Raw genomic sequence first — 25,983 nt, 5'->3', positions numbered from 1 at the left:
TATGTTACCACAGCGATAGAAACACAGCTAATTCATTACGTGGCTTAATTTTCTGTATTGTTGACAAACTAGAGTTAGTTCTGGGATGAGAAAAGAATATGGGGTAATAGTGGTGATAGAGTTGAAGGTGGTAGGTTTGAAAAGAGGAGTTATAGTCTAGAACTCATAAAGACTGGACATAGGGATTACATTAATTGTAAAATCCAAGAAATGTTATGTGCAAAAGAAAGATGGCATTTATTTACAGAATAGATGTGAAGTAAAAATTGCATGGGTCAATTTAATTGAACATTAGACTTGGTCTAAATGAAGCTTAATTTCTTGAAAGTCAAAATTACCCTCCTTGTTAGTTACGGAAGACCTACAATCAGAAAGACATGGAGTGATGTCATTTGTAGGTCATAAACAGAGGAGATGCCTGCTCTGTGAGAGTTGTCCCAGAAGAACTCTTTTCCACCTCTCAGACCCTAGGACTGGTGATGATGTCACCTTAGAGAATAAAGAGTTCTGGACAGATACTGCCAGCCACAGTGGTACAATAAGATTAACTCTACAGCATATTTTCTGTCTCTGGTTGGTCTTACACACCCCTCAGCATGTTAGACCATTTAAGAAACTTAGATCTTGGGTCTTGAATTCCTTAAAAGCTGAACCTCAGCCTAGAGGTAAGAGGAATTGAAGGCTAACCTTTGCCACACTCTCTTCCAAACCAATCATAATGAGAAAGAACAGAAACAGTCAGGAGGAAGCTACAAACATGATATGGAAAGAGGGACAAACAGGGTCATAAGAACAGAAAGATTTGGGCTCCAAAATAGAGAACTATGTGAAAATGAAGTAGGAACAACTTCTTTCCTAGGAAGAACTTAACCAAGACTAGTAAGAAAGAAAAACCTCTGTCCACATGAAAGATGTGTGAGTGACCAGACAGTAGCCTTGGACCAAAGCAGAAGATGTGAGAAAAGGTAGATGGCACCAACTAACCACTTGAACTTGAACTCCTTCTGCTGAATGTGCTACTCTAGGCAATTGTATGCTACCTGGAGATAAGAGCTCTGGTTTCAGAGCGTTTCATGAATTTAAGGGAAAACCGAATCTTTTTTCTTTAGATGGATGGGAACTCTTAGACTTCATAAAGGTAAAAAACAGCTCTCAGCATGAATAAACTCCTCTCAGCAAGAACAAAACAGAAATACCCATGAAAGTTAATTTGGCTTTATCTTCTGAAATACCAGGTTTCTGGAAAAGAAAACAGGGAAGGCTTTTCTTCATTAAAAGCACAAAGTGTTTTTCTTTTCTTTTTTCTTTTTTTTTTTTTTGATGCTGTCAGTTCAAATTCTGAGGAATAGTACAAGATTATTCAGGATGTGAATGAATAGCCCCTTTTGTTAGGAGGAAGGCACCAGCTAGAAATGTCAGCAAGAGAAGATGGGCACACATCTCTTCTACAGACACATGTGACTCAAGAAGTTCTGACCTGTTGGTCCCTTGGAGGTAGAAAACATGCAGAATGTCAGAGAGGGAGTACCTGAAGATTTGGGGCACTTATGAAGACCCCCTTACTTCAGGATTATGGCTCCTTTTAAAGGCAACTTTTCTCAAACCATGTCACCACATAAAATAAGCAATCAAATTCTGACATTTGAAGGGGAACTTACACGTGAAGAAGGCATGATCCCAAACATGGGGAACATTAAGCCAGGCAGTAGAGCTGTGATTGACAGTGGGAAGGATTCTGTGATCCAAAGGATGGCAACAACGAAGAGGACATAGGCACATTCTGCTTCCTGCAAGGAATAAAGACAAGGCATAAATTGAAAAAAGTAGCCTCTGAAATTACCCTTCAAATCATGACCACATTTGCTGGATGGAGCTGAGAGAGAGGGAGCTGTGAAAATTTCTGTGTTGTTAAGTTTCCACCAGATAGTTGTTTTTAAAGGTTTTGGAGCAAAAGTTAATAAATATGAAAACTGGAAACCTAGAAAAATTTCCCTATTTTCTTTCATATTTCTTTCGAAACAGAATATCTTAGAGTCAATTTTCTGTGCTCTAATTAATGTACATAGATGTCTGTCTTCACACTCATTTGGCATCTCAAATGTTCTCTGAGTATTGTTGGGGTGCAGAAAAAGGAAGACTGTAGACATTTCTTCATGATATGTCTTTCTTTTAATTGTATTGTTTTTCTCTTTTAACTGTGTGTGTTTGGCTAGGAACTGCATCCATACTTTCTAAATGAAAGTGGAAAATCAACCTAGAAGAAAAGACTTCCTGTATTGAATCTCAGACCAAGCACATGAGATATGTGGCTGATTCAGATGAGCCTGAATACAGTTTCTAAGCACATGAATCTGGGGGTGCAGAGGTTCGTGTGCTTAGAAAAAAAACTTGCTTTTTGAGGAAAGCTGAGTTACTACAGACAGCACAGGGAAGCTCAAAGGGAATCTTAATCTTAATGAAATCTGTTGCTTTGCTTAGTTAAAAACTGTAGGTTTCTGTTTTAGGGCACTAAAAGGAAGTGGTTAAATTTATAACCATCTGTAACCTGTATAATTTGGTATGAAATCACCTGAAATGTGCTGAACAATCAATAAATGTTGTCATCCATTACATTGCTGCTGCTTGTTCTAGTGCTGTTTGCTGTCTGGGAACTCAGAGTTGTTTGGAAATTTACTGAGAGAGACTGTGGCTAGGGTTTTGATGAGGTCTTTTCTCTAGGCCTGTGCACGATGCAGCTTTCCTCTCTATGATGCACTGGCATCAGTCTGAATCCTCTGTACTGGGCATTTGCTCCCCAGCATCCTTGCTCTTTCAGTGAATCTAAGAGATTCTTAATAAGCCCAGACTCTGCCATATCTTCATTGTATTACATTTTTAAAGGAAGAAGAATAAAGGTATTTGATGTTGACAGTTCTTACAGGGTCTGTCTCTGTAGTTCTGACAAACAATAAAAACAACAAAATAAAGCAGAGCCTTGACTGAATCCTTTTAAACAGGTCTAGAGAAAATCTGTGGGCACTAGTTTAGTTTAAAATGCCAGTGTAGAGGGAAGACTGTGTATTTCATTTTAGATGGCCCCAAAACCTTTTCTTACAACTTTATGTTTTCTGCCGTACTTGCAAGAAGATAGGTTTCAAAGACAACATGGACCCCTTGACTATCATATGCTCTCTAGTTCCCACCAACCAGTCTTCTGGTGCTGTTCACTGTTCTTACACTAAGCCTCAACTCTGCCCCTCTGCCTCCACCCGTGTCCATTAGAAGCAAGCTTCCAGACTGTCATCTAAGAACTCAGCTTGATTTGATCACTCTCTTTGATAAAGCTAGATTTAGGCCCATCCACCCTGAAAACACTCTAAAGCATCCACATATAACAGTCTGCATCAGAAAAATAAAAGGAAAGGCCAAAGGAGGCTGGCAAGTTCTGGTCACCACCTCTAACCTGTGCCATGGGCTTGACATTTTACCTCAACCGCCCTAATCTACTCAGATGGGGCAGCTTTGGTAACAGAACAATAAGCAAAATCTCAATTGCTGAATGATTACCTTTTGGGGGAGATTTTTATATTTTAACTAACACAGCTGTGACTTCATTGAATTGGCACCTTTCAGTTGCTTTTTTTTTTTTTTTTTTGATAATTCAGGATTTTCAACTTACAATCACCTTTACTTAACAATCAGACTTATCCCAATACTTCTTGACATCAATTCTTTATTTGCAAAGATGCTTCTTGACATGGTGGCACACACTCTTAGTCCTAGCATTAGGGAGACTGAGACATGGGGAAGAGGGATACCATGAGATTGAAACTAGCCAGGTCTACATAGCAAAACTGTTTCAAAATAGTCTCCTTTTTAGAGCATTTTGATGTATGGATCTGATGCCTGCTGCTCACTTTTCATCAAACTCTAATTCACAACATTTAGCTAGGTTGTCTCCCGGGAAGAGTCAGGACCTCCCCAAGTGTTCCTTTTTACCCATTTCTGCTTGAATTATGGACTCTTGACCTTATTGAATGACTTGAAATAGTTGAAAGTCTAACAAGCAAATTCAATTTGTTTGCCTCACAATACTTGTGTCTTTCTCTATATATGTATAAATTTCTATATATATAAAAGTTTGATTCAAGATTTATAAATAAGTAGATTTTATCTTAAAATACAGTTAATTTATGATTTTAGCAAGTGAGAGACGGGGTAATGTTAGCATGACATTGTGACATGGCAACAATTCTCCAGATTCAAAAAGAACTTCTATCTTATAGACTGACAGCTGCTTTCTGGTTCCACATAGCACCTCCATACTGCCTACTCATCTGCTTCCCTTCCTGGCCTTAGTTAGTATTTGAGTCAGTGTCTAGTAGCAATCCATTCCCTCTTCATTCTGACTTTCCTACTTGTGTCCTTCTCCCTGAGTTTTCATATTTGCTCATTGGCTTTCTCTGCATATATCCCATATAATCCATGGACCAGCAATATTGAGATTATCTGGGAATTTGCAAGAAATGTAGAATGCTGGCTTGTTCTTGGATATACTGAAGCAAGATCAGCATTTTCAAGGTAACCAAGTGATATTTTTGTTGAGTGAAGATTCAAAAGCTATGGGATATATGATCACTCATTCTTTTCTTCTCATATTTACGTCTTGGTCCAGAATCCTGCTTGTAGGGAATATCTCTCTGTCAGGTGAAATCTCTGAATTTATAAGATGTTTGGAAAATCTTGTTATCCTGCAATGTGCAGTTCAAAATTGTATCTCATTCATGGAATTTCCCACAATGGCATTTGAACATTAATTTTTCCATGTGAGTAATTAATGGAATTATAATTGTACCCTATTTCTGTTGTCTCTGTTAGCTAATTTTCCTTAATCACAGGAATGTTCCATGGCTGAATGAAACTGAAGGTCTGAATAAGGAGGGAACAGAGTCACTCTTGTTTAGGTCGAGTGAGGGAATTATTCTCCCCACCTGAAGCCACCCTCCATAGTCTGGCAGAAGTGTGCAATGCTTGTGATGTTGTTATAATAAACTGCAACTGTAGCAAGAAAATTCCTTTACTATTATAAATTCTTCAACGGAGAGACAGAAACCAGCATAGTGGCTCTTTTTATCTTGTTTATACACTATGACAGAAAATACAGGAAGAAAAGACCTATTTGGAATTATGACTATCACAGACGTTACAAAATGCCTTCAAAATCCGTGATGGGTTTTTCAAAATGTCATATGTGAAGTGAGCAAAATGGAGGCAGAGAAGGAATGAAAGGAGGAAGGGAAGGAAAAGGAAGACAGAAAACACTCATGAACTTCCTCACGACTAAAAATGCCACTCACCTGTTCAAGTCTCTAGATTCCATAGACATAATTGGTTTGAGGAAATGACACTTGTTCAGGGAGAGGAAGCTGTTTATTATACGCTCATCAGACATTCCACGAGATCACATGGAAGTGACGCCCTCTCCCATAACCTGGGATGCTTGCCTGTGCATCTCCCTTGCCTGCTCTTGTCTGCCTCTACCTTTTCCTACTGCAGGAAGGTTCTCTCCCACTAAGAGTGATGGAAGTGTTATGGGAAGACACTGTTCCTTTACAGGAAAACATCAAGCTAAAGCTTTGGCACAGTCTGTTTTAAAAGAGCCTTCAAGTTTCTAAAATATTTAGAACAGTTAGAAAATTACATAACAGATGCAGTTGTTTATCACATTGAAGAAACATGGACATTCAGCCACGTTTACTTTATTTTTTAAGATACAGAATGTTTCTGTGAAAAAACTCGTCAGTCGCTCCTTTGTACCCTTTCCCTGGACTCCTCCCCGAGATGTGCCCCTGTCTACCATATGGCTTGTCACTTTCCATCCGTGTTTCTTCTTTGGTTTTTCTAGACAGGGTTTCTCTGTGTTGTTTACAGTCCTGGCTATACTGGCGCTGGCTTTGTAGACCAGGGTGGCCTCGAACTCACAGAGATCCACCTGCCTCTGCCTCCCAAGTGCTAGAATTGAAGGCTTGCTCCAGCTGGAAATGAAGGTCAGCAAGACTATTAATATTGTAATAACTATGTTTTTTTTCTTTTTTTGTGTGTGGTGTCTGGAGATTTGTGTATGAGTACACTTTGCTGTGTAGTCATGTATGGAGGGGGGTGTCAAAGGCTCACATTAGAATGTCTTTCTCAAACACTTCTCTTCCCTGTTTGTTTGACAGGCTCTTAGTGGACCTAGAGCTCAACATCTGAATTAACCTAGATGGCCAGTGAGCCCTAGAATTCTCCTGTCTCCACCTGCCAGCACAGAGGTTACAGATACAGACCACTACACCTGGCTTTCACGTGAGTGTGGATACCCAAACACAGATAATCACCTTTGTGCAGTGGACACTACACCCACTGATACTCCCCAACCCCAAATGCACTTTTAAAATTAAACAGTGCTTTACTTGTGTATCATTTTCACTCAATATTTTACATTGCAAATGCATTTATGTTAACATGTATAACTATTGTTAAATTTATTTTAAATGGGTTGAATTTTCCTGTTAAAGAATACAATAGTATTTGTGTGTACAGATTTCTAACTCTTCCCAATTTTTCAATAATATATGGCTGAAAAACATCTTTGTGCCTAAGTTCCATAGGGACATAGGCAAAAGATTTTCAATCCTAGAACAGAAAACAAGTAGCAAAATTTCTTGGTGGAAAAGCTCATTTAAAATTTATTAGGTATTTCTATTTTCTAAAAAGATGGTTATGCTAATTTATAGTATTGTTGTTGGTACAACAATGTAAAACAATCCCAGCCTCCTTTCCTATTGCTGTTTTTTTCAAGTTCTTTCTTACAATATTATCATTCTTTTTTAATTTCTATGGTTTTTCAATAAGGGTTCTGATCTATGTGGTAAAGCATTTTATTTTTCTCAAACTTGCCTTAATAGGCTTGAGCTTTACTTGAGAAATAAAAATTAGAATCATAGGTTCATGCTAGGCCTTCTTGTACTTCCCTCACTGGTCTACACCCTGTGTGTTATTCTGTTTTCCATTGTTATAATACAAATACCCAATATTGGTGGTCTACTTTGGGAGGCCATGATTATCCTGTGATGGTTAATATCACAATAGGGGAATACATGGAAAGGGAAATGATGTGACCAAATAAGAAACCAGAGACTAGTGAGGGTCCAGACCTGGTCTTTTTACAACTCATTCTCATGGGAACTAATAAGGGCCTCACAGAACTATTAATAGTCTTTTCATATGACTTCGCCCTTGTAATTATCAACTACTAGTCTCCACATCTTAAAAGTGTTATCACTTCTTAATGTCATCACACTGGGGCCAACCTTCCAGTATGTGAGGCCAAGAAAGTCACACTCCATCCATATCCCAAACCAAACAACTGCTTATAGCCTGTTAACAGATCTTCCTTCACCACGGGTGCCTGCTTTGGATCCACAGCTGAGCTTAGCTCTCATGTCCTCTAGGTGCTCAGCTGGATGGACCTACTTTGCTCTCCATGACAGCTATGTAGTTTAGTCCCACTAGATTGTTCTGTGGATCATAACCATTTCTCTGTTGCTAGCACTGGAATCGTATACCCTAACCTACAGGATACTCTAATTCAGACTGGAGCCTCTACTGTGGCTTCCTGAGCATTCTCTCACCTGAACAGTCCTGAATGATCATGGGGTGGTCTATTTCTAGAATAGTTAGTCAACCCAGAATCACCCTGCCTCTTCTTGAGTTCTTTTACATGTGTGTAGCCAATGTTGCAGGCCCTTACTATTTCACTTCCCATTCATAGAAGTATGGTAGGACAATTGTGGTAGTTGTTATGGAGACTAATCTTAGGGGACAGTAGATGTTTCTTATATGAGAAAAAGATAATTCTTGGAGTCCATGAATAGCGATGGTAAGAGAAATACCCTACCTGCTACAGTTGACACACAAAGCTCTTGAGATTTTCATTGCCCTCTTATTGGTTGTTGGGGGGTCATAGTTTTAGATAGTTCTATTGTTCTTAGCTATCTTTTGACATTCTTGGAGAATTTTATTCCTTGAATTTTGCCTTCTGCTCTTGGTGGGTAGATGATTCTTGCCAGATACTTAAGAAACCTAGACCAAAGCTGTCTAAACCAAGAAGCTTATCTGTCCCTTGATTTGCTCTCTTGATTGACCCCATGGCCTCCAGGACATTTAAAACTTGCACTCAGAGCCCTTGGAGCAAGATTTCCTCACTTTCCGGTATCTATTCCTTAATATTTGGCAGACCACTGGGCTACATTTTCAAGTGCTGGAAGACTGGTGTATTGACTCTTCAAGGTCAGGATGTAGAATGTAGTATACCTTAAGAAAATATAAAATTAATGATGGACATGAGACCAATTCAGACATCTGGTAGAGCTGTTATTACCAATCTTGCTGTAAAATGGTGACAAGGAGACAAGGCAAACAAAGCACAGTTAGAAAAAGGCTTATCCTCAAAAGAATATCTTAAACTCCCTGTATTAAAGAAACAACTGCAAAATTACCCCAGCTTACTCAGGCATAAGGAAGGGAGAATCTTCCAAATAAATAACTCCCTAATCAGTGTGCCTCCTGACTGAACCTGAGCCATGATATTGATATGGTCATGCTATTTATCTTACCATGTGTGATGTTGTCACAGTAAGTTGCTTAAACATTAGTTGATATGTAAGATTCATCCTTAATGAGAACTGGATTCAAACAAAAAAGAGGAGTTTCTCCTGGGGAAGTTGGCTACCTAGAACAACTCAAAACCCCCAACACAGTTAAGATTTTTTATTTTTGTTGTTTTCAGTTTCTATGACTACCTTTATTCATGCTTAACATATCTACCTAGGATTTTTTTAAACAGTCTTCTATTCTTACTTGTACCTCTGTGTTCTTTTTTTAATTTGTAGCACATGAGCTCTCTTTATTTACTTTCATTTTTCATAGTTTCCATCAGTTGCTTACAGTTAAATATTGTCTGAACATTAAATGGTAGCTTCTGGAAACACTTGGCAAGTTTTTTTTTTTTTTCACGAAATAAATTTAATTTTGGTAAGTTGATTTGTCCTGCAGTTAACTATTTTTTTATTAAATTTATTCATTTATTTTACATCCCAACTGCAGTTTCCTCTCCCTCCTCCCCTCCCATTCCTTCCCCACTTCCATCCATTCCTCTTCAGTTTCTGTTCCTGGTCCTCATGCCTTATATACCTTTCTGTGTCCTGTAATATTACTTCCTGGGATTAAAGGTGTGTGCTGCCATTGCCTGATTTGGATGCTTAATATAGTGGCTGGTTCTTCCTCTGAACCTCAGACAAGCTTTATTGGGGTGCACAAATAAAATATCACCACATACAGGCCTCCCACAGTGACAAAAAAGCATGGCATACCTAGTTAGGGTCAGGTAGAACCTGGTGCAAGGGAAACTCCCACAAATCTACAAGGATGACCCTAGCTAAGACTCCCAGCAATAGTGGATAGGTAGCCTAAACTGGCCATCTCTTGTAATCAGATTGGTGAATATCCCAATTGTCATCAAAGAGCCTTCATCCAGTAACTGATGGAAACAGATTCAGAGACCCTCAGCCAAGCACTGGGCCAAGCTCAAGGAATCCTGTTGAAAAGAGGGAGGAAGGATTGTACCAGCCAGGGGATCAAGGTCATCACAGGGGAACCCATAAAAACAACTAACCTGGGATCACAGGAGCTCACAGAGTTTGGACCAACAGCTGTGGAGCCTGCATGGGACCAGACTAGGCCCTTTGCATGTGGGAAACAGTTGTGTAGCTTGGTCTGTTTGAGCAGCCCCTGGCAGTGGGATCAGGATCTATCCCTGGTGCATGAGCTGGATTTCTGGAGCCCTTTACCTATTGTGGGACACCTTGCTCAGCCTTGATGCCAGGAGGGAGAGGCTTGGACCTGCCTCAACTGAATGTACCAGGCTTTGCTGACTCCCCATGGGAGGCCTTACCCTTTGGGAGAAGGGGATGGGGGGTGGACTGAGGAGGGCCGGGATAAGCCTGGGAGGAGCAGGAGGAAGGATGAGAGGGGAATCTGTGGTTGGTATGTAAAATGAATTTAAAAAAATCTTTTAAAAATGTTTCTTAGAAAACTTAGAATTATCTAGATAAGGGAAGACAGGTGAGGCTAAACACTTATCTCAGAAAGCTTAAAGCAAATGACCTGCATTTCTTGACACCTTGAGTGTCCATCATGGGTCAAGTTTCTGGTGCAAGCATCTACTACAAGTCCAGGGAAGCTGCATCTTATTGAGTGCTTGCTTGGTTTTAAATGTGGACACAAGGGCTTAAATCAAAATGAACATGCCTGTTCAAGATCTGATAGAAAGACTATTCAGCATCAATGTTGTTTCATAACAAAGTGGTTTTCTGGTTTTTGTTATTTTGTTTTCTGAGACAAGCTTTCCCTGTGTAGTTTTGGAGCCTGTCCTGGATCTCGCTCTGTAGACCAGGCTGGCCTCGAACTCACAGAGATCCACCTGGCTTTGCCTCTCGAGTGCTGGGATTAAAGGTGTGCACTGCTGCTGCTGCTGCTGCTGCTGCTGCTGCTGCTGCTGCCACCACCAGGCAACAAAGTGTATTTTAAGAGAAGAAAATGCCATAGTGTGTTTAATATATTGTATGTTAATTTAAAAATACACAATACCCCAAATTGAGCTTTATGGGTCAGGCATCTTCCTGTTAGAGTCATGTTCTTGCTCTGTCTCTTTTCTACTCTTTTCTCTGTATTAGAAACCCTCTCCTCTCATCATCCTCTCTCACCTTATAGCTCATAGGGAAAATGTGAATCCTATTTTTATTATTAGATGTAACTTAAATCTCAAATCTTTCTGCCACATAAGAAAATCTCAATCAACATTGCCATCTACTATCTGTGTGACAAGCCCTGTATTTGAGGCTAGAGGACACAGGTTAACAATCTGCATGGTTCTGTTAGAGCACTTACAGTCTGTAGAGGAAAGATAGCTGCCACATGAATACACACTACAAAGGGGCCAACTTAGCTATGTTTAAAAGAAGAGTAGCCATGATGATTCTTTTTAGTTTGCATCAATCTGAGCTTGTCTTCTCAAGGGGGGGGGCAGGACAAAGGAGAAGGGCATTCCAGGAAGAGCATGTGCAAAGGGAAAGGGTCAGGAATATTCACTGGTACTCTAGGGACTGCAAATAGTGACTGTGAAAGATGGATCTGAGAGGTTTATTAGGACACATGTCAAAGTTGAAGTTTTCCACCAATGTCAAAGATGCTTGACTGGATATCATAACTGGATCAAGCAGGTATTTTGAAATCAGTACTCTGGTGAGATATTTGGAAAAGTGGGTGTGAAAAGATGATATATGAAAAGGAGAAATGGAGATTGTCATCTCAAGGAAAGTACAACAAGACTGGAGAATGGAAAGTCTAGATGGAAAGACAACGTCCTCGGGAATGGAAGAGTGATGGAGGGGAAAGCATCAGTGGACACACGGGTGGGTGTGGGGCCCCTACTTATATCATGACCTCCCACTGTCTTCTCCCTTTGAGTCTATCTTGCTGTAAAATATTTTTTTTTTTAAAAAAAGCCAGAAGTACCTAAAACTGAAATGTGACCAGCATTTTACAATCCATCAACTAGTAAATTTTTCCTCAGTACCCATATGATTGTTTCCCTGTCTCTTTATTGTGAATATAATAGCCAGTGCATCAGCTGAATGGAGTGAGGCATACTTTGGAGAAATACACCCAATGGGATAATATATGGTAGCTTGGGCTTTTCCTACAGCTTCTCAAACAATCTGGGCTTGTTTATTTATTTACTTATTTATAGAGACAGTATCTAGTGAAGCCAGGGCTGGCCTTAACCTTGACCTCTACTCCTCCTGCCTCTACTTCCCAAGTACTGGGATTATAGGCATGGACTACCACAGCTTGTATACACAATGCTGAGCCTTTAACTCAGGATTTTATGGATGATAAACAAGAACTGCCCTGATTGAGCTATGTCCTTAGCTGATCTTCCTTTTAATCTTTTTGTTTGTTTGTTTCATAAATAGTAATAGCAAGAAAAGCCAAAATACTATAAAAATAAGAATGGAAATAAAACTGAACACATACTGAAGAGTTTAAAATTAGCAAATGGCTAGAAATAGTCATAAACGAATACAGTTACATAGACAAAATAAATGAAACCGTGGCACACCACCTAGTTCAATGTTAACAGACTTCTGTATGGGAACATTTAGGGAATTTCTCCTTTAAAGTGAGAAAAATTTGCTGTGACTATTTAATTTAAATAAATAACAGTTGCATTTGAAGTTTGTTTACTGATCAGTGACTACTAATTGGGGAAGAAATGGGAGTACCTTTGTGTTTAGGTGAGAATTTAGAAGTGTTTCTGGTATTTCAGATTCATAAGAAGATATAATTTACTAAAGGATCATCTACAGCAATGCATTGGAATTGAACTTCTTACCAACACAGAAGTAATACAGATGCAGAAATTCACTTGTAATTAACATTGCTGGTCAGACAATGAACTCTGACAAGTATTTGGAAACACAAGCAACCAGATTATGGCAAACTCCTTACATTTTTTTCTTTCTTATTTTTAATCTGAAAACTTTGAGTGAATGAATAATAGTGATAACCAATTGGTAAATATTAAATCTGGTCGTCTATTTGACTTAGGCCCAGAAGCTTCAGGATTAAGGCCCAATCTCCTCCCTTATAAAATACCATTCCAATGAAAGCATTGAAAAACATGGGCCCGAGTTCTCTTCAACAAAACGGCATGAAGATACCAGTCCAGTGCCATGACTCAGTGAGCACTGGCAGGAAAAGGGTCACCATAACCTGACAAGCAGACATAATCATGTGATACAGCCAGGACTCTGTGACATCAGGAACTGGCACACCCCTGGCTCATTGCTTCATTTCTCAAAAGACCTTTTACCAGTGCTGGGATGCAATGACATTTTTCTACCTGAAGCCTCTAAATAGCATAACGCTAATTAAGGAAATGGCTAGGATAAGTCTCCTTTGCTCTTTGACTTATTGGGAGCATTATCATGTTTAGAACTGCCTGAGCTGTTGATAAATGATTAACAATCCACAGGGAATAAGCCTTCAAAAACACGAAATTGAGAAGAGTCCAAAACACCTGTTAACACTTGAATTCTGAGTTTTGACAAAACCCAAGTTCAAAATAAGTTTCTCAGCCTTTGTTGTATTTAGTGTCTCTGAGCACGGATTCCTTCAAATGTGAAATGAGGATGCTGGCATGTCAGCCATCGTCTGTTGGTTTGCTAGAAGGTTAAATATGACGATTTGAGCAAAGCATTTGGCAGAACGCCTAGAAGAGAGAAGTGTGCTGTAAAGATGTCCTTTCTCTTTCCCTCTTAACGTTGCTTCAAAATTCTCTGAGGGTCCCTTTGTTGATGACACTTTCTTGGCTATAGATGGAATTGAGATAGGAGACAAGGCCAGTTCCTAAAAGCACCAGTAACCAGTAGAAGAATGAAAATATCAGTCAGTGTTTCATTGCTTCTTGGTTCTATGTCACATAGATTCATTGTGTTTTTAAAGGACAAGTTGGACTTGGTTTTGCTTGATTTTTCTATTAACTTATTGTTGTGTCTCTACAAGTGTAGGCTTCCTCACTTCAGTAACAAAATGTTAACAGCAAATTGATGTACATCCTTGTCAATGTAAGCCTCTATTAAATTTCATACCTTTTTTTCCTGCTTTCATTTCAAGAGTTAAAATAATACTCTTTTAAGTTTAGTTAGCATTTGGTTAATGATAAAATATCTGTTCAAAATAGCCAAAAAATGAAATACTGTTGGGAAATTTTTTTTCATTAACATTAATTGAATTTTAACAAATGAGTTGATTAGAAGGAAACAAAAGAGGAATATATTCATAAAGGCAGTGTGATATGGGGCTCTTCACTTTGCACTCGATGTACTTGGGCTAATGTATAAATGTAATATACTTTTATCATTGCATGTTTGGAAAAGAAAAATCAATGAGTACATTTCTTAGCAATAACACACTTTCCAGTTAGTGAATCATGAACTCATATTATTGCTTTTTATTTATGTATTTGTTTTCTTTCTCAGTGAGCTCATATTTATTTCCCCTAAAATTATAGATGGTAAATGGAGTGAGATTCATTTGTACATCAGAAGTACAGCACAGATGATGTGTAGCCATGGCACAAGATTGACTCTGGTTTAATTCCCTGTGTTCTCTGCAATGAGTTAAGGGCCTATGTCGAGAAATGTTAAAGGCAGACATGTTAAAATATGGCAAGTACCAATGTGTGAATCAAAATGTGCCCATGAGAAGATTCTGCCACATCTGGAGAGTCGTAAGATCAGGGGGCTTAAGAAGAGATTATTATGCACGCTAGATAGACCGACAGACTTACAAATGCAATGGGGAGGAGCTGAATTAGAGCTCTGTGTGTGGGAGGCGGTTCTGTTATCTGGTTTGTCTACCAAGGCCACACAGCTGCCTATGCTCATGGGTGGAAATCAAGTGTAGGAAGCTGCAATGGAAAGATCATGCCTGGCAGAGGAGCACCCACAGCTGTGAAGCAGGAACAGTCGCTCTGCTGGCTTTGCAGGTAAAGAGAGCCTTGGCTGAATATAAACTACTCTATTACTGCATATGAACTTTCTTCAGAGATTTCCAGATAGGTGGCTAAGACTTCTGAGAGAAGCTGGTGCACCCAGGATATTGCAATTTTTTACTCTGTTTTATTAATCCAATGGTACTTATGAGAAAAGAGCATCAGGTAGGTTCTCTACTACTGAGTAGAGGGACCGCCCAACACAGGAGGTAAGGATCACCCTACCTGGGCAGGCATCACAGGAAGGGAGACGTGGAGTCCCCTGCTTCTTGTTCATTTCATCCTCACAACAAGCCCACTGTGACTCTGCTCTCATGGGAAAACAGAAGCACAGGAAGGTTATGTAAGTTGTTCAGGTCACACAGCTTGCAAATGCTATATACGGCATCTCAAGCAGAGAGCCTGTCTCCAGCACCTGTTCTCCTACCACCAAATCACACGTGTGTCTGGCACAGAGGAGGTGCTTGCTGAGTGTTTGCTAGTTCAGATCACGTCACCAAAACACGGGGAATTCATTGAGATTAATATTCTGGACTTAAAAGACTGATTCTTTTCAAAAGCCAGCTGAAAAGATAGTCATCAGCACACTGAAGTAAGCACGCTAAAATCCGAAATGATCAAAGCATGGTACGATGATTTATTAGATTTTCTGATTAACCTGGAAAACAACTTCACATTTTTGGTGTCGCTATTCCAGGAGGAAATTAAATTTCTGGGAAGTTTTGTGGCTGGCCCTAGACCCTACACTGCTGTTTGTTCTGCCCAGGGCTGTCTAACTCGCAGCCCACAGGCCTCCTGTAACCTCGGATAACTAAGAATACAGCACAACACATTTGTAGCTGACAATAGCATCCTGTCACAATGTCACAAGACTGGACACCCCCGTTAGTCTTTTATACAGAAATTTATTATTGCCTATTCTCAGGGGAAGGGACTGTTATCCATGGTGCTCCTTACAGGTTGATAACTTGAAAGATCAGACCTAAAGGGCTCTGTCTCTTTTGTTCTTCCTTTCATCTAGTTGACAGGTGGGGAACAATTCTCATTGATCATTATGTTTAATTATTCCAGTTAATAATGCTGAGAAGCAAATAAGACTAACCATTAAAAACAAAGAAAATAGACCAAATGTAATAGTTAGCAAAGCATAGACTGTTACTGTTCATTCAGTTTTGAACCAGACCATTATCAATACTGAAGGACAACCTAAATAGCTCAAGAAATGTGCCAGTCTGTGCTCCAGACTTACTTACCTTGGTGTGGATGATGAGAGGTAGTGGCAATAAAAAGAGAACACTGAGAACCACAATGAGAAAGCGGCGATAGACCAAAGCATAATTGAGGAGTTTCATTGTCCTGAGCAGGTACTTCAACAGTGTCCTCCTCACACTCAGGCAGATGTTAAATAACCAGCCTGGATTAATATTTTTCTACCCTATCACCTTTACTTACTGCCTCAGACACACCAATGTTAGTTAAAATTAAATCTCATTTTTATTGTTTTACTATCATAATCAAAACAGAGAGATAAGCCCAAGAGTGCTTGAGTACTCAAAGACCATTTGCTTGTGTGGTTTTCAGGGAAAAAAAAAAATACTGGTTCCTTTCCTCTCTTTCTGAGTGTACAGTGACTGGACTGTAGCCTGGAGTGACCAGGAGAAGGTAAGATCATGAATTTAACTGAGTCTGTCCACATTTTATCACCCTCCCCCATTTGCATGATGCCTGGCTTCTCCTAGCAGGAATTGTCACCATCGTAGTGATACCTTCCGTATTTCTCCACAGACTAAGTTGAAATAGCAACACCACCAGCAGGGATTTCAGTGTGGGGAGTGGGTAAGAGAAAGGGTGTTTGGTGCTCGTGAGCTTTCCGGGGGCTTCTCAGGTCCTGTACTGAGTCAGCATTAGGAAAAACTGATAAGAATTTTTCCTTTTACTTTGAAAGCAAAGTACTCTGTGCCTCTTGGAGATGTTAATAGCTCTTTTTGGTAAGCAACAAAAATGAGCCTTATATAAACCCTCACCTTTAAGATCTTTATGGGTTTGAATTGGTATTATTGCCCCGTCACTAGCTGTATAATTATCAAGGGAGCTGTACAGAGATCATTCACTGGGGCCATTCAAGGTGTGTGTGTGTGTGTGTGTGTGTAATGACGAAAACTGTTACAACATGGAATAGAGGGAATGACTAGGGTTTTTCTAGTGTGTTTTGAGTTGTAAATGTATTATCCACTAAGGCTCAACTAAGCACCTGTGCACTCAGCCCCAGATATTAAGAAAGCGCTTCCCAGACCTCCTATAATTTATAGTGAATTTCTCTTGATACGGATTTCACTCTTATATAGTGTATGGTTATTATTTAGACCAGATTTCTAATTACATATTAGTGTTGACTCTGCTTTACCTTTCTGTCAAGGAAAAAAAAAATTTTGGTAATAGTCCCTGTATTGATGTAAATAAGATTTTTTTCTCCTGCTAAAACAATACATTCCAGGCAAATTACACACAGTGATTCAGGAAAACTAGACAAGTAAACAGAAAAAAAAGTTTCTGGATAAGAATGGTGCATCATATAAAAAAAATTCACAGATGAAAGAGAGGGTGATTGCCACTTGAATAATGACAGTAATATAATAGTGACTATCCACAAAGTAGCAATAATAAAGAACATTAAGAACAGATTAAAGGAGCCGAGTTGCCAGAATTATACTTATTTTTCCTACTAAGTCACTGACTAGTTCATCACATGCTTTTTTTCCTTTTTCTTTTTCTTTTCGATTTTTTGAAGCCAATTTTTGTTCTGATTTTCTTAGACCACCTGGTGCGACCATTTGAACTTCACTTTCTCATCTTAGAGGATATTACTTTGTGAAATGATATCAAAAAAGGAAAAGGCATTCGTGTGCCATTGAACGGAAATAAGGACCTATGCGGTGTTCAGCGAGGCGGCACTTCAGTGACACAGAGGCCGAGGAGAGCACTTGAAGGTTCTCAGGAGACTCATTCTGTGGCCTGAAGCTACAACTCCACCTTTCCCCTGTGGGTGTCCACACAAGAAGTTTCAGCCCACAGTTACAAAGTGTCCACCCTCCGCCTCGCCTCTCCCACACAGCCATTCACCTAATCTCAGCTGTGTTCTCTGGCTGCCACAGACAGAAACCAGCTGGCAAAGTAATTCCCATGAAACACACTGAAACTTCTGTGACATACTATATTTGTGTTATTTTAACATACAACAGTTGTGTTGTATATAAATTAAGTTGTAATATCAGGTGAACATTAGTTAATTTAAAAACACATTCTGTTCAAATATAAAAATTAATAATACTGTTGCCTTGCACACGGTCTTCTGTGCACCAGGGATTTTGCAATTTCTACCCCGTTTAATTTTCAAAACCCAATATAATGCAGGCAGGTGGTGCAGGCTTATAAATATAGCTACTCTTGAGACTCAGGGAGGAAGATTGGAAGTTCAAGGACATTCCGAGCTACAAAGTAAGCTTAAGATAATTTAGTGAGACCCTGTCTCAGTATTTAAAAGCAAAAAAGAGGAGTGGGGTGGAATAATAACTCAGCGGTAGAGCCCTTACCTAGAAAGCATAAGACTCCAGGTTCCATCTCTAGTAACAGGAACAAACACAAATACAAGTCATGACATTTGTATTGCTGTTTGCTGTTATTATTACCACTTGTATTTTGTGGAAACTCAGAATTAAAGAGGTCAGATAAAATGTGCCAGCAATTAAGTGACATAATAATAACTTGAATCCAACTCTTTCTAGCTCCTAAAGCAATGCTTTCCTTTTTAACTATACCATATATCTACAATATTGACTAATTGTTCAACTCATTAACAAATATAGACTTTGCATGTGGATTGATAAGCTTAAGGATATATCTTTGTCATTTACTCTTGGGCATTATGGATAACATAAGTGATATGAAAGGTTTGAGCACAGATGGAAGGATCCCCCCCCCCATCTATTTTAAGGCATTTCAATTGCCCATCATATTTGTGTAGACCATCAGTGGCAACAGAGTAGAAGTAAGTTTCCCTCATACCTGTTTTCTGGTTGTCTTTTCCTTTATGACATATTCATTGTCAAATTTGTGCTTTCCTTCAAGCCTTTCCTGTTAAGAATAATGATTTTCTTCTCTCCTTCAATCCCACCCATCTTGAAATTTGATCTTACTGATTCATGTCCAATCTGCTTCTCTATAATGATAACTCCAATCTGTGCCCGAGTCCCCAATCCATTACTTTACAAGTCCATCTGAGGAAGCCTCTTAGGCTAAATGCATCCATGTATCCTGGAGTGCTTGACCTAATGAAAATGACTATAACATTGGACCAAAAGAAGTCTTAAGACTATTCATGTTTAGTTAGCTTTATATGTAATTTTACTAATGCAAATGATTCTTAAATCCTCAGTAAGACTGTTAATCATTTGAGTGGGGGTGGGGGTGGATTCATTTACCTCTCATGTCTCTAGCAAAGTTCTGGGTATAAGTACATACCCAATGGGTCTTCTCTGCTTATCTGTGATTGTAATCAAATGAAGCCAAATAGACACATTGCTTATGTAGTATGGTGTTGATCAGTAGAGTGTTCAGGTTTCAAAAGATACATGGCATTTCAAAGGCTTCTAAGTTAAAAAAAAAAAAAAAAAAAAAAAAAAGCGGTGTACTAATGTGCACTTGCCAAGGAGGGGAAAACACACCAATAGTCAATATGCCTTTACTCTTAGTGAATCCGCAGCTACATCAGTCACACTGCTGTTTTTATTCTTTGAACTTTTAGAGCATAAAATCCATATCAATCTTAGTCAATTTCAATTGAGGCTTTTGGTCAGGGAATTGAAAATCAGGATTTCTCCTGGTGTTCATTTGTTCCTAAGCCTCCAACAGCCCCAAAACTGGGTGTCATTCCTGATGGATTTTTATTTATTTATTTTGAAAATTTATTTATTTTGTGTATTATGACTGGGCAAACACATCCACGATGTGGCACATGTATAGAGATCAGAGGACAAATGTGCAGGCACCAGTTCTCTCCTTTGGCCACGTGGGTACTGAAAACGGAACTCACTGTGCTCAGGAAGTACCAGGTGCCTTTACCTGCCAAACTGTCTCACCAGCTGAGGTTCCTATTTATATATTCCAAACATCCTAATAAATCTCAAAGCTTCTAGTCATTGCATGGGGGAAAGGAAGTGTTGTATATGAGTTGATCTCCCAAACATTTTACAAGCTATTAAGACAAGACATTTCCCCCTCACTACCATCTAGCAGTCCTGGCATTTACCTTGCCTTTTCAATTACTCCAGGTTCATAATCAAAGCCTTAAGATGAACCAAATTCTCTTGATGAAACCAAAACATAGACAGTAATATTATATGACTAATAATTACTTGTTCCAACTATTGGGAAGGCTGAAACAGGAGAATTATGAGTTCCAGGACAGTCTAGGTAACATGGGCAATAGAGTGAAATGTTGCTTCAAAACTAAATAAAAAATATGTTGGCAAATTTCTAGGCCGACATCCCATCTCTTAAAACGAAGTATAAATATTTATCTATTATCTACCATGTAGACTGTAGATTCAAACACAAGTCCCCCAAATGCTTAAGTTGGCATCATTCATTAACCATAACCTCAATAATCATGAAGTAAATAACTGACCAAGTAGATAAAGATTGAACTGTGTCCCAAGAGGCAGGGACCTGGGCTTCTGTGAACCGAGAAGAGAAGCAAATTCCAAAGAGGAGGGACTACTCAAGCGAGCATAGTGACTAGCTGACTGTCTCAGCACCAGGGCCAACACAAGACTGGCCATGCCCTCTGCTCGCTTGAGGAAATGCTTCTTCTGGACCAACTCTTAACCTCATTTTTACTTTGGGACCACTGAAAGATAAAACTGAGAAACTCAGAGATGATAAAATGGAGGTAAGGACTAGGGAGGAAGGGAAGAAGAGAAGGACCATTCAGGAACACCAATACTCATTCCAAAGGGGTAATAAGCAGTGCATGTTAGCTCGTAAGCCCAGAGATTTGAATATTAAATAAAATTAATTTAATGTGTTCTTTATAGAGTGTTGTATTTCTCCCTAGAGTCGTTGGCATTATGATTTGTAAACAAATGTAATTAATTATTACTTACATAATAAGCCCATAGTGCTACTAGCTAATAATGCCAACAGATAAAGCTATTTTTTTTAAGAATCAATGTCATTGATAGAACTAAAGTCACACAATGCAGAAGATGTTATTCACTTGCTAATCTGAATGTTTTACAATAGGTCACATTTTCTAAAGTAAGGTTATATATTCTATAAGGTAAAATGACCTCCAATATAATATATGTATTAAGTGTTTTTATAAAAATAGCTGAGAAAATAGTTACTGTTTATGGTTTAGTGTGTTTACTTCTATTTATTACGTACAGACATTTTATATTAAACCTGCCAATTGTTTCTTCAATTAGCTTTTTTCTTTTATCAGATAATAATTAAAATGAAGTTACATCACTTCTTCCTTTCCCTTTTCTTCCAACCCGTCATGTGCCCCCTTATTCATTCCCTCTCAAATTGACCCCCTCTTTTTTATTATTAATGTGACATATACACCCACAAATACATAAATACAACCTGTTGAGTCCATTCAGTGTGTCCTGTGTGTATATAATTTAGGTCTGCCCACTGTGTATCGGATAATCAATTAGGAGGTTCATCTCTAGGAAAGTCTAATTCTCCCTCTCTCAGTAGTCATTAATTAACTGTAGTTTTTTGTCTAGGAAGTGGGGCTTGGTGAGATTCCCTGCTTTCACATCAGCTTGTCTGTGGATGGTGTCACTGTTTGGTCTTGTTTAGGGAGTCATGTGGTTATAGTATCAGGTGTCACTTCCTTGTCATTTCTAGTAGGCACAATCTCACATTCTGGTCCTCTGGCTCTTAGAATCTTTTGACCCCTTCTTCCATGATGTTCACTGTGCCTTCAGCACAGGACTTGTGTTGTATCCATTGGAGCTGGGCTCCACATGATCCATTGATCGATGCGTTATGACCCATTGTATCTTTCTGTAATGGTCTTTGCCTGCTTTGTAGAGAATTTTCTTTGATGATGGGTGAGAGCTACACATATCCGTGATTATAAGGAGAAGTTTTAGAATGTACTTAGCAATTATGCTTGTCTAGTAAACTGGTGGTAATTGGTTCTCTTCTAAGATTCATGATCTTAACCTCCCACCCCCTTGCTCATATAATCTCTCCTCCCTCTCTTTGACTGGACTCCTGGAGCTCAGTCTGATGTTTGGCTGTGATTTCTGCATCTGCTTCCATCAGTTACTGGATGAAGGCTCTATGATGACAGTTAGGGTTTTCACCAATCTGATTACAGGGGTAAGCCAGTTCAGGTACCATCTCCACTATTGCTAGTGGTCATCCTTGTAGATTCCTGGAAATTTCCCTAGCACCAAGTTTCTCCCTAACCCCTTAATGGCTCCTCCATCTATCAAGATATCTCTTTCATGATGGGGAAATATACAGACACCTGAACCAAGCTCCTGGGAACTCATGAACTCTATCTAGACTGACAGCTGTGGAGCCTGCACAGGACCAAACTAGGGCCTCTGCATGTGAGAGACAGTTGTGTAGCTTGGTCTGTTTGAGGGGCCCCTGGCAGTGGAATCAGGATCTATTCCTGGTGCATGAGCTGGCTTTTTGGAGCCCATTCCCCTTAGTAGGATGCCTTGCTCAGCCTTGATGTGGTGGGGAGGGGCTTGGTCCTGCCTCAACTGAATGTACCAGGCTTTGTTGACTCCCCATGGGAGGTCTTACCCTTTTAGAGGAGTGGATGAGGGTAGGTCTGGGAGAGGCAGGAGAGGGGAATGGGAGGAGGAATAGGAGAGGGGAACTGTGGTTGGTATGGAAAATGAAAATTTTTTTTTGAAAATTTTTTTTAAAGAAAGAAAAAAAGAAGATTCATGACTTCACAGACCCAAGTAGTTAGCTTGACTTTTTAATGCTGAACTTTTCTTTTGCATAGTCTGATTTATTATTTGTGAGGAAGAGCACAAATAGTAAAGGAAGAGTAGAGTACAAGTTCTTTATGAACATTTTTCAGTGGGCATTCTTCATAGAGTAGACATTTATAATTATCTGATATAGGAATGAGCAGATAATGAACAAAATATCATCCAAACTGTTTAGAAAAATAACTAAAAGAATAAAAAAGGAAAGTGAGTGAAGCTATCCTAAGAAGTACAAGGATAGCATTCCTGCCCTTGCATGCTAGTGTTTTACTTTCTTTCCTAACTACCTAATGTAATATTCACATTCCAACAGTCTCAGCGGTCAGTACCTCAGTTCTAATGGGAGCTGCCATGGTATTCAGAAGGAAACCCAGGACTCCTGAATGCAGGATTTATTACATTTGTACATGGATATGGAAGCAAGTAGAGTTTGTGATGATTTTGAACACTGATACATTTAGTACTCTCAGCAAGGGAAACTGAAGACTCTCAGCAATTGGTTACTTAGACCCATCATACAACTTGAGCTTATCCAAGCTATCACACCTCCTGAGAAGTCAGATTTCTGTCTTTAGATATATTGAGTCACTTGGAACCAACTCTTCAGGGAAGCTATACAGACTAGTTGAAGGAAATGAGTGAGACCAACGTGCCCTCCACCCCCTACTACCTCACCACTCTATTCCCCACTCTCCACCCCCTCTACCACTCCTACTCAGGTCTGCTACAAAATCATTATTGCCCTCGGCCAAATGTGTTTGTTTATCTTTCTTAAGAAGGAGGAAAAAAATTCCCCTATTTGACTACCAAAATTATTGTCCCTTTGAAACATTTCCTGTCCCTGATGATGAAAACAAAATGTTAAGATTCCTAATGGTGATTTTATTTTAAGTGTAGTAAATGGCCTTGACACAGTTCAGCTTGCAGTCAAGCTGACCCATCTCTTTCAAAAATTATTTTTTACCTAAGTGTAGAATATTTGACAATATGCTATTAACATGAAGATGGAAGATGGCCAGACTGCTCTGCTGCAGTAATTTTCTGTTGGCATAGTTACAGCATTCTCTGTTCTTCACCACTTGGATTCTTTTATTATTTGGTTTGGTGGCAAATTCCTCTTCTTTTATCAAAAACTTACAGAGATAAAATTTCAGAACTTTTTCTTCTTGACTTATATCATTGTATGGTTATACCATATTAGCTGAAATGCCCTGAGGATCCAGCTGAGTATATACTTTTGAACTGAATACACAAACAATAGTATTTAGGAACAGTGTGAGCCCTGGGACATTTGAAAAGAAACTAGGCATCTGTGACTTGGGATTAGTGTGTTCCCCTAAAAGTTCAAATACTGGAAGTTTAATCCCCAGTTCAAAAATATTGAGAGGTGGTGACAAAATGTTTAACAGGTAGAAATCAACAAGAGTCAATTAAGTTATGAGAACTACTCTCATAAATGTACTGAAGTCCTTCTCAAAAGATGAGGTTAGTATTCTCAGGACAGGATGAGAACCTGCTGTAATGAAATCTCCTAAGACTGGATTACTGACTGTGAGACAGGTTTGAGCACACCAGCATCTCTTGCCTCTCTGTGGTCGTGTGACTTGTCTCCTACACATGTCAACTTCACTTCCATCACATGGACCTCATTCACTTCCATCACATGGACCTCATTAGAAGCCAAGCAAAAACAGTGTTCAGTTCTTGAACTTCTGCATCTCCAAAGACATGTCCTACAGCAGCTTCTTGAAAGAGTCACCAGCCTCAGATATCTTGTTAAAGCAACAGAACACAGACTACCTTAGAGGCTATTAAAATGGATCCAAATAAAATCTTTCTAGTAAGTGTCTTGTCTTATCCACAGGATACTATCCCTTCCAATGTGAAAGGCCATCTGGACATGGTAAGGAATCCTCTGGTTTGGTAGAGATAAGACAAGTACTATTGGAGGGCAATTAACTATGGCTTGTTACCTTGAATAATAATTCCTCTACAATAATTCATTATAAATTCTCACACAAACATCTCATCCTAATAAGGTTTACTGGACGTTTTTAGAATCATAGTACTTTTGGTTTGGAAAAATGTTCTAAGTCCTAAGAAACATGCATGTCAAAACCTGTTCCCTCCCAGCATATTGCTGGATTCCTCTCATGACAGGTGGCTCATTTCTCCTTCCAGATTTAAACATCTCCTCTCCTCTCTGGTCATCTTATTTTTTCATTGACAATGAGCCAAAATTTGTCTTCCTGTAGTTTCATCTATAGTCTTAATTATTCTTGGGACTTTCTCTGTAACGGAGGATCAAGAGAGACTAGGAGAAATTATGTGGTGTGGTAGAGAATTAACCTAAAGGCAGGGGTATAAAAATGCATATTAAAAAACTACTATTTCACAATCCAATTGGGAATTTAATTGGAGGGAATAGTAAAAAGTGTGTCTTATGAGAATAAGTGAGAGGATGGTGGAGATCAAAGGTTTAATCGAGGATGATGGTGGAAGGAAGATGGGATAGGGAGAGGGTTAAGCAAAACTAAGGATATATAAAAAGCTTTATGAAATCCACTAGCTAGAATGTGAATTTCAAAATAGAATTTTAAAAGCATTTGAACTGAGGTGCCCTGTATGCGTGGACAATGCTGCTTCCAGAAGACACGAGCTATTAAATGAAAACTGTGGGGCCAGGCAGATCCAATAACTTCCCAGCAGGCTACTGGTCCGGGAGATCACTGAGGTCTCCAACACATCACCTCAATTGCCATTGCTCTGGCTACTCATCATTACTGTACGGTGAGACCCTATTGTTCCAGAAACACGCATTTTGACTGCAGGACATAAAGAAATCAATTATACTATGAAATATACATTTGCCCTATTAAGAAGTCTCCCCCCAAAAAAAGGATTAACCTAAAATATTAGACAACTAGAAATGTTTGTGTGTGCTAAAAAGGAATTAAAATCAATACAAAATATACATAATGCCACAGGTGCCCCCAGACAGTCTTTTCATTTCTCATGTAACAGTATGTGAAAACTCTGGGAAAAGCATTCAGGGGTCTCTTCACCACTGAAGAGACCACTGCTGAAAGAGAAGCCTCTGCTGAAAGAGAAGCCACTGCTGAAAGACGGCTTATGCAGTGAACTCACCTCTGGTACTCTTACAATAACAGGTCTTCATCAGATTATGGAAGATCCAAGAAAAGAAAATTCTTTTTTTACTGATGGCTAATATTTTTTCATGCATCAATACTTAGTTACTGATGGCTAATATTTTTTCATGCATCAAATGCTCAAGGCTGATCCTGATCATGTAAC

At 39.1% G+C, this 25,983-nt stretch overlaps 1 protein-coding gene and 1 long non-coding RNA gene across 2 annotated transcripts in view; one reads left to right on the top strand and one right to left on the bottom strand.

Annotated features, from left to right (window-relative positions):
* Slc13a1 (solute carrier family 13 member 1) overlaps positions 1–16,039 on the bottom strand; it is an 82,849-nt gene extending 66,810 nt beyond the window's left edge. The window contains exons 1-2 of the mRNA XM_028872979.2: positions 15,892–16,039; positions 1,659–1,787 (exon numbers count right to left, since the gene is read on the bottom strand). Coding sequence (XP_028728812.1) covers positions 1,659–1,787; positions 15,892–15,990 — 228 coding nt within the window. The 5' untranslated portion in view covers positions 15,991–16,039. The remainder of the gene's footprint in view (positions 1–1,658; positions 1,788–15,891) is intronic.
* A 3,346-nt stretch (positions 16,040–19,385) lies between these two features.
* Positions 19,386–25,983, top strand: part of LOC119087572 — a 49,988-nt gene continuing 43,390 nt past the window's right edge. The window contains exon 1 of the long non-coding RNA XR_005091030.1: positions 19,386–20,585. This is a non-coding gene — a long non-coding RNA (uncharacterized LOC119087572). The remainder of the gene's footprint in view (positions 20,586–25,983) is intronic.

Source organism: Peromyscus leucopus, chromosome 3, assembly GCF_004664715.2.
Source record: "Peromyscus leucopus breed LL Stock chromosome 3, UCI_PerLeu_2.1, whole genome shotgun sequence".
Lineage (NCBI taxonomy): Eukaryota > Metazoa > Chordata > Mammalia > Rodentia > Cricetidae > Peromyscus > Peromyscus leucopus.
Note: the sequence above shows the minus strand (reverse complement) of the source record. Positions and strands in the feature narration are given on the sequence as shown.